The following is an 8,230-nucleotide window of genomic DNA, read 5'->3' as shown; positions in this document are numbered from 1 at the left end:
CATAGCGCCCCTGCCATTGTGGGTTAATGCATGCCCGTAGATTGGTGTAGGGTACTATGCCTTGGCAAAACGTCCATAAGAGCACGAATCATTGATTCGAAAGTCGGGCTTTGTAAATGCATTGGCATGGTTGGACTTTTCGAAAGCAGACGTACAAGCTCTTTTTTGACCGTCCGGTAACGGCAACACTCGCCTTTCAATGCTCCAAACTTCAAATAATATCAGTGCATTTCCTCTAACACTTGGTACTTCACGAGGAGGTTAGTGAAGGCATGGATGTTTACCTCTCATCCCTTTTGTGCATAATAGACAGCATTCGGCCTAGTTTGCAAAAGAAAATTTAATTTTGCAAAATCCGACACTACCTACAAGGTCTTCAATGCTGGACGCGGACAGCAATGGTTGTTGCCCTTGGGAACACATGTACGTTTTTGCGACAAATTAACTTATGTGATACATGCATGTAATGACGTTCTGAACTTAATATCCGGCCAATGGCAGCGCTTGAAATGGGAAGCAACTTCTTTAAGCTATATGGTGCATCATGAAAGTAATAAAACGAAGGAACACAACATTAATAGATGCATGCAGAGTGCTATAATAATTGAAGGAGAAAAGTGTCATACAACGCCGCAGGTAATTTTAAAGGGGCGTCAACATGTCAAGACTGGCTAAGCAATTGTTTCCGTTTCTTAAATCGGGACCACGAATTCATATATTGGCAGCCTAACAGCGAGATACCCTTGATTCGGGACTCGAAGTTATTCAGCAAAATAATTGCACTGTGCGTTTCCTCATGAATTGGAACCGAATTCACAATGGCTTTCGTTCGCAAGTGTTCTTTGCCATTGGGCAGTTGAATTCGCTAATAATATGTCCAGCACCAGGATTGGCGTAAATTTTTCTCTTACAAACAATTCTATAGCATAAGAGGTTCTTGTGAATACGACTCTGATACGTCTGCGCAACAACCACAGCTCTTTAGCAGAAACAAAAATAAAAAAAAATACCTCAATGCGGTCTTCTACGCCATGAATTAAAACAGAAACGAATGTCTGAAAATTTCTAATATAAATGTCGAATCGGACACTAATCAAATAGCAAGAACTAGTCGACTAGAATTCGAGCTTTCAAATACTCGTACACGCTTGGGTAAAATCGAAAGTGAATTTATTGATCTGTAGAACTCGGTAATTTCTCAGACTCTGAGCTGATTGGCTGAAACAGCAGATACGTCACCGACTTCTCCAAAGGCCTAGAGTTTGCGAAAATATTCTGCAATCACCTGCAAGAACCGCCACACATTATGCAATAGTGACATCATTGCATAAAGAAACGCGTGGCTTGACTGAAAGAAAGGCAGACAAAGCAGTCACTATAGTTAAGTTGCAAACTGCTGTGTTCTCCATCAAAAATTTTAATATCAGACCAAAAATTCGCCACCATGTCCGCTAGTCTTTGAGAGTGCCTTGTTAAAAGCGTATAAAGAAAACAAAATTTTTGTAGTATTTCTCTCCATCTCAACTTGAAATATACAAGGAGCTTCGGTTCTGCATCGAATTACTGCTTTTTTTAAATAATATAGTAAAATCAATATTGCGTGTTGCTAATAAAAGTAAAGCCTTTTTTTTATGTGCCTGAATCAAATAAGGATCTCTTTTCAAATACGTAGTGTGTCCGCTGGACACACTACGCATGGCTGCATTAACAGGCGAATAAGTTGTCGTCGTCAACATTGGCACATCTGATTTGAAAAACAAAGGTTTTAAAACGTGGATTTCGCCCCCCCCCCCGTCTTTTTTTTTACATTTAAAATGCGTGGCTCATTTGCACGTTATATACTTAGCCCGGTAGATTAGCAAAGCCACAGTTCAAAGGAGCGCCGGATGTTTGTACTTCCAAGTGTCCCGGTCTAAGTGAAATCTTGGTTGAAGCCGGCTTCCGCTATAGTCTTGCGCCGGGACTTTTGCTGCTGCGTACGCTTCTGCTTAGCCGCCTCTCCCTGCGTCCAAATAAATGATGACTCATGTTAACAGTCAGCGATCATTTACTAAACTGTAAAGTAACGTAAGTAACATCAAACGGTAATCACACATGTACAGGAACCAGGCACCCAGCACGTGTCACCACGAACCTGCGCGTGAGTTCGTCGGCTAAAATCGCGGCAGGAAGCTCAATGCAAACCACACATAACGTTCCGTAAGATTCCAGTGTTGCATCTAGGAATAAGTGGCGTGACCCCTTGGCATTCTGTAACAGGATTTCTTCGATCGAAGTAAGAAAAATTGTAAGTACAAGAAAAGACATTATACTGCGAACCCAACGCAATCAAACAAATATACAATATAGCATGTGATGAGTGAATTTTTTTCACATTTTAGTTTTATGTATACTGCAATATGGTGTTGCGCTGCTAAGCGCGAGGTCGCGGGATCAAATCCCGACCGCGGCGGTCGCATTTCGATGGAGGCCAAATGCAAAAACGCCCATGCCCCATGTATTGAGTGCACGTTAAAGATCCCCCAGTGGTGAAAATTAATCCTGAGTCCCCCACTACGGCGTGCCTCGTAATCAGATCCTGCTTTTGGCACGTAAAACCCCAGAATTCATTCAAACACAAGTTCACATGGCCTAACAGCATGCGACGCCGACACAGCAGTGAATTGTAGGCTAATGCGATGTTTTTCCACTGGTGAAGGAAGCGCACTGAGGCAAAGAAAGCTTCGCTTAGAGAAGAAAAGAAATAACGTTCCTAATTGCGTAGTTCACAACCACAACACTCCGCTACGATTAAGTCATATACGCAGCGAGTACGCACATATATTGGTTTCCCAATAAAGGATTCACGTTACAACATAAATAGGCTTGTGTCGTCAGCCATCCTGCGAGGTGGAAGTTGACGTTAGGTGGGCAGCAAACGTAAGCCATCTGAATAAATGGCTTCTACTAATGTGGGTGCCAACATAACTATACGTAATTTTTTTTTCGCCACCTCTCATCCTGGCCAAAGTGCCCAAGTGCCATCATACCAAAGTGGCTTTATACTACCAGACGCACCGTATGTTCATTTCAGATAATGGATATAGCTCAGGGATATCGTCAGCTTTCATGTAGCTTCTTATTACCCGCTCATATGCTACGAGCTTATGAAACCACGTTTTCTTGAAGCAAACCACTGTTTGGAGCCATGGCTCGGCACCATGTTATCGCACCATGGTTTGATGCTAAAAACAGCATCTCCATGCGCATTGACAAGATATCGGTCGCCTCGTATTATTGTAAAAGCCTGTGTTGTTTGCCTAAACACAAAGAAAATGTAGCATCGTGTGGTAGGTTGACATGTTAACCCTCCATCGTGGATTTTTACGACCCAGAGAGGCATTCGAAGCCCTTTTCACGAATGTCTTTCGTCATCTGTGCCAACACGAATGCCCAAATCGAATCCGCGCCAATTTTCTCGAAATCTGATGGCACGAGTGCGACTAAATAAGTTTCACACAGCTCTGCGAGCGTGTTACTACAAATTCTGGCTGAATATATTACGTAATAATTTCCTAGGCATTTTCGAAAACGATCGCATTTCGATGCGTGCCACCATGACGTATAGAAAGTCTCGTACGCGGATGTACCTGTTTCTTCTGCAGCTCCTGGTTGCGAGCTTTCTCGCGTCGAGCCCGCTCCTTGGCGCGTGCTTTCTTCCTCTTCTTCTTTTCCTTCTTCTCCTTTTTCTTGTCCTTCCGCCGCTTGGCCGACTCCCTGTCTTCTTCACTCGAGTCGTCATCGTCGTACGCGCCGTCCATTGTGCTGAACTGGCGCATCATCGCCATGATTGCCATAACTTCAGGGACACTGGCCGGCAGCTGCTGTTGTGGGGGAGGCGGAGGCTGAGGCGGAGGGGGAAGTGGAGGAGGGGGCGGTGGGTACGAGGGTCCCTGGGGAGCGATGACGATCGGACCCTGAAGAAGACAATCTCGCCGTGAAAAACACTGGCGTTAACGTCTTTAATGCACGCCAAACGAAATACTAAAGTGAATCACTAAATCACTATAGGCTGATAACTACGAAAACTCTAATTTCGCTAATTTCGCAATACTAAGGTAGTTACTCGAAGAGAAAATCAAGGTCGAGATTTCATTCTTTGGTGAACTTTTGCGCTAGGACCTCGCGTCGGGATGTCATTGTGACGTCATTGATTTCAAAGTATTTTTTTCGTACTTAGGCTGCGTCGAGACTCAAGTAGGTTGTTTCTTAAACTTGCCGTTTTGAATTTTTGGCTCCTTTATGACACAATGCAGCTACTTTTTACTAATGAAGAATTATATAGGCCCTAGCAGACGCCATTGGAATTCATGACGACATGAAAATTGTTGGGGGAACTTCAAGGTGGCGTCGCCGCCTGTCTTTCCATCTTCGCCCCTTTTCTGGCTCACGAAGCCTCATTTCGCTGAAATCGTGCCGTTTTTTTGGTATTGTAGAAGGGTAATTTATTTTTGTGGGCGAAATCATTTTTCTCTTTGGCGTCTCTTTATAGGAGTATTGCAAGGATATCTTCGGCTCTTTATATTTTGTGCTAAATTAAGGTCCGGCACCACGAAACCCGACAAAAAAAAAAAGACTAGAGTGAAATAAATAGCTTAATCACTCTTACACAGACAGATTCGATTTCCCATCCAAGGAAGTAACCACGTAGAGACTTCCTGACGCAGAAAGTGGTCAAGTGAGAGCAGGACGTTGCAACCTTTTGACACTCACTCGAGCTCGCTCGGTAGTCTGCTAAGCTGCTACATCGGATCTCACAAGTTGCAGCGAAGGTGGCGACCGTGCGAGCCGGCGCTGGTGCCAAGGCGTGGTGATATCCTGCTGCCACGTGATCACAAACTGTGCTGTGGCGTCCCGACACTGTCACCTCGTAGGAAACAAAACCAAAATTTGCTCAGGAAAAGCTATTATATTTATTTATTTGGGAATTTTTGCGATGTTCGAGCATCTTTTCTAGCATTTAAAGGTCTAGAACCTTCATTGAACGCAATAAAGTGAAGAGTTAGAAATATCGTGCCAGTGCTCTTTTAAGAAATCTTGACGACCTTAGCTCGTCATGAGCTATTTTCGCTTGTTGGCTTATGACGAGCTCACATCGTCATGGGTATTTCGCAATTTTTTTAATGGATTGTTGCCTGCAAATGTAATAATATTTATTTATTTATTTATTTATTTATTTATTTATTTATTTATTTATTTATTTATTTCCCGACGCCGATGCCGGTAGATATATCATTATCGCTTTTATTGAAATTGATTCTCCACACTATTTGCAGTCGTATTTCTCAGCTGTAACCTTGTTATTGAAGCATAATTTGTCAGAAAGATGAACCAATTATGGTACTGTGTTATCCGAAGGAACTATTCCTTAAATGGTTTATGGGTACGCTAGAAGAAATTGCCCATTTAAGTTATTCTTGCCGCTTGTACATGAATACCAATTCGGTCTGTTTAAGAGTGCGGGAGAAGTTGTAAGCGATCAAGGACACACAACTGGCGAACTAGTGGCCGATGCGATTTTGAAGTTCCCTTACCACCTGCCAGTAACCTCACTCGCCCTTATAGGAAACTTCATGTACGAAGGTTGGCTTTCCGAATGTCATGGGGCGGCAAACCGATATCTTATCAGTTATCAGAGGACTGCGTATACCAGTATCCAACTTATGCTCATTCAAGCGGCATTTATGTCTAAATTTAGGAGGTGAAAAATAGTATAGTGATGAAATTTAAGGCAGTTTGCCTAGAAGAGGTTAGACTAAAATGCGGCATGAGGCATGGATAGGAAGCTTAATATAAAAGAACTGGCTCGCAAAAATGTAAGTGCCACGCCAAAATACCACATAACGTTCCAGTATATAACTGAAAAATATTTCACCCGCTCTGGAGTGTTACGGGTGCGTACTTAAGCCTTTTACCACACCACCAAGCCCGAACAAAGTTAGCCCATGCCCGAGCACGAAAGACGTTTAAGCGCCTTGTTGTTTCGTTGCTTATTCTACGCCTGTGCGTGTGGTTTGCCTGTTTTTCTTGCTTCCCATTTGGTTGCGCTACAACACCGCATTATTGCAGTAAAGAGGGGAAATTTTAGCCTTTCGTGGTTTCCACTGCCAACGAAGCTCTTTGAAGTACAACAAAGACTGCCCACCCGAGATGAGCTGCCAGCGGGTGCCGGCGACGGTATCGGCATCGGCATGGGCATCGGTATCGGTATGGGTACAACTGTGGGCGCCGAAGAGCCACCCGAAGTGGGCAGTATGATGAGAGCAGGTTGCTGTTGCTCAGATACCGCTTGTTGAGCCGCGGTGGCCGGGTTCATCGGCGGTCGCATATAGGGAGGCAGGGGTTCGCCTGGTTCCAGAGGAATAGGTTCCCCAGCGACCATGGGCGGCATGCCGGGAACGCGAATGATGGCGCCCGTGGGGTATGGCCTCGATCCCAGTGGTAGGAAAGGTGGCAGGTTGGGCAGGAAGATAGAGGGACCTGCGTTTGTTGCATTCATGACAACAAAGTGGCTACAAAATTTACACCCTCTACGCGGTCAGCACCGAGTTCGCACTAATAAACGGTCGCTGCGCTTTGTGATCAAGTGAACGTCAGCTTTAAGCTTCGTCGTGCTACGCTCGACCTGTAAAGAAAAAAATTAACTGGCTAATGTTTTGCTGTCTCACTCGGTGCAGACGGCACATAAAAGCTTCCTTATAGTAGTATCCTTGAAAGAGAGCTGGCTAGCGTATTGAGCGCGGTTACCAGTGACCCCACATTCACGACTGATTTGTCGGTTGGCACAACTTGGTGATAAGGGTAAACCGCATATCGATTTCGTCATCTTCATCGGCACATATTGCCTCGCACCGCTGCACAAAGGCCTCTTTCGGCAATCTCTTATTACCCCTGTCTCGTCAGCTGACCCCGTGCTAAAGCAAGAAAAATTCGTAAATCTCGGACACACGTTAATTCTGTGCTGTCCTTTGTCACCAATTCTGATCCTATAACATAGCTCTGAATAAATCCCGCACGCTTTGCATGACCTGCCCAATACCACGTCTTCATTTTAATTTCCGCTATATTATCAGTAGAACGCGCTTCCTTTCTAATTCACACCACCTTCAAATCCGCACTAAAAGAATAAGCTAGGAAATCCTACCTCCGCGTTGAGGAGCGTTCCGCCCGTCGGGAGTGGCGAGAGCGTATGGGGCACTGCTCAGCATCGCAGGCCGTCGTCTTGGAGTCGGGAACTGAGGGCCTCCCCTGTAGAACCCCGTAGACGGAGGTGGCGGCCCGTAAAACGGCATTCGAGGGGGTCGCGACATCGTGGTCAGACCCACGGGCAAGGCGTAAGTCTGTGCCCAGGGGAAAAAAATTTTATCTTTGAGATCTTGATCTGGACCTCAGAAAAACGAATACGGCTGCGCCCCTCAAAGTCTTCTTCTTCCTCGTCTTCCGTCTCTCGCAGTAACAATGTTTTGACGAACAGTAGCTAACACATGGTACTTCTAGGTAAAATTTTCGTCGCAACGTCCATGGAGAATCGCACTAGCAGGCAAATCGTGTTCACAATGAATGGGCCTTGTGAATAGTGATTGCAAAGGCGTGTTCTAGAGGTAGTTGCGTGGGCTAGTAGTTACAGCCCATTCTTGTACTTGTCTCGTTTTTGTCTTGCTGTTTTTAGCGCTCCACCTTTTATTCCATTTACTTTTTTCCAAGAACTACGCTGTAGATGGTGTGCTTACGTTACGAATTGGCTGAGCCACAGACTTTGTCGCTACCATACTTTTTAAAATATTTTATTGACAAGGAGTATGAATGAGTAAGACGAAAATGAAAAAAATTAATGTGGATATGCTGCCACTGGCATTTCAGAAGTATTGGAAGGGTATTTAGGAACGAAAGGAAAAAATATAAAAAAAGAATAAAGTACTGCGCACATATAGACAGGTTGATCGAGAAATGCCGCTTAGGTTCCGCGGTATGAAAGTGCTCGAAATATTTCTTTTAAGACTGCAAGCCTTAATGAGGCTTGATAAACACTTTAAGTGTGTGTGCAATACCTTGTGGATGTATGTGTTGCTTGTGTTTGTATATTCACCACGTGCTTATAATATTCTTCACCCAACACCGGAAGTAGCATGCCAGGAAGTCGACCAGGCAAACCATCTCCAGCTTTACTTTAGAGACAGCATGTCTTTCCGAC

The 8,230-nt window shown here is 44.5% G+C and overlaps 1 protein-coding gene across 1 annotated transcript; it reads right to left on the bottom strand.

Annotated features, from left to right (window-relative positions):
- Positions 1-1,153: 1,153 nt before the first annotated feature.
- Positions 1,154-7,485, bottom strand: LOC135906433 (uncharacterized). The gene is made up of 4 exons (XM_065437822.1): positions 7,184-7,485; positions 6,185-6,519; positions 3,630-3,956; positions 1,154-2,002 (listed from the first exon to the last, which is right to left on the bottom strand). The coding sequence occupies exons 1-4, from the start codon at positions 7,347-7,349 to the stop codon at positions 1,913-1,915; spliced, it is 918 nt and encodes a 305-aa protein (XP_065293894.1). The 5' UTR covers positions 7,350-7,485; the 3' UTR covers positions 1,154-1,912.
- Positions 7,486-8,230: the final 745 nt, after the last annotated feature.

The sequence above is a fragment of the Dermacentor albipictus genome, chromosome 5, assembly GCF_038994185.2.
Source record: "Dermacentor albipictus isolate Rhodes 1998 colony chromosome 5, USDA_Dalb.pri_finalv2, whole genome shotgun sequence".
Classification (NCBI taxonomy): domain Eukaryota; kingdom Metazoa; phylum Arthropoda; class Arachnida; order Ixodida; family Ixodidae; genus Dermacentor; species Dermacentor albipictus.
This window is presented reverse-complemented; position numbering and strand designations above follow the sequence as displayed.

Coding starts and splice junctions, on each gene's coding strand:
- LOC135906433 (XM_065437822.1), bottom strand. CDS start 7,349: ATGTCGCGACCCCCTCGAATGCCGTTTTACGGGCCGCCACCTCCGTCT. Junction 3,957..6,184: donor CCGCTGGCAGCTCATCTCGG/GTGGGCAGTCTT, acceptor TGTCTTCTTCAG/GGTCCGATCGTCATCGCTCC. Junction 2,003..3,629: donor AGGAGCTGCAGAAGAAACAG/GTACATCCGCGT, acceptor ATTTGGACGCAG/GGAGAGGCGGCTAAGCAGAA.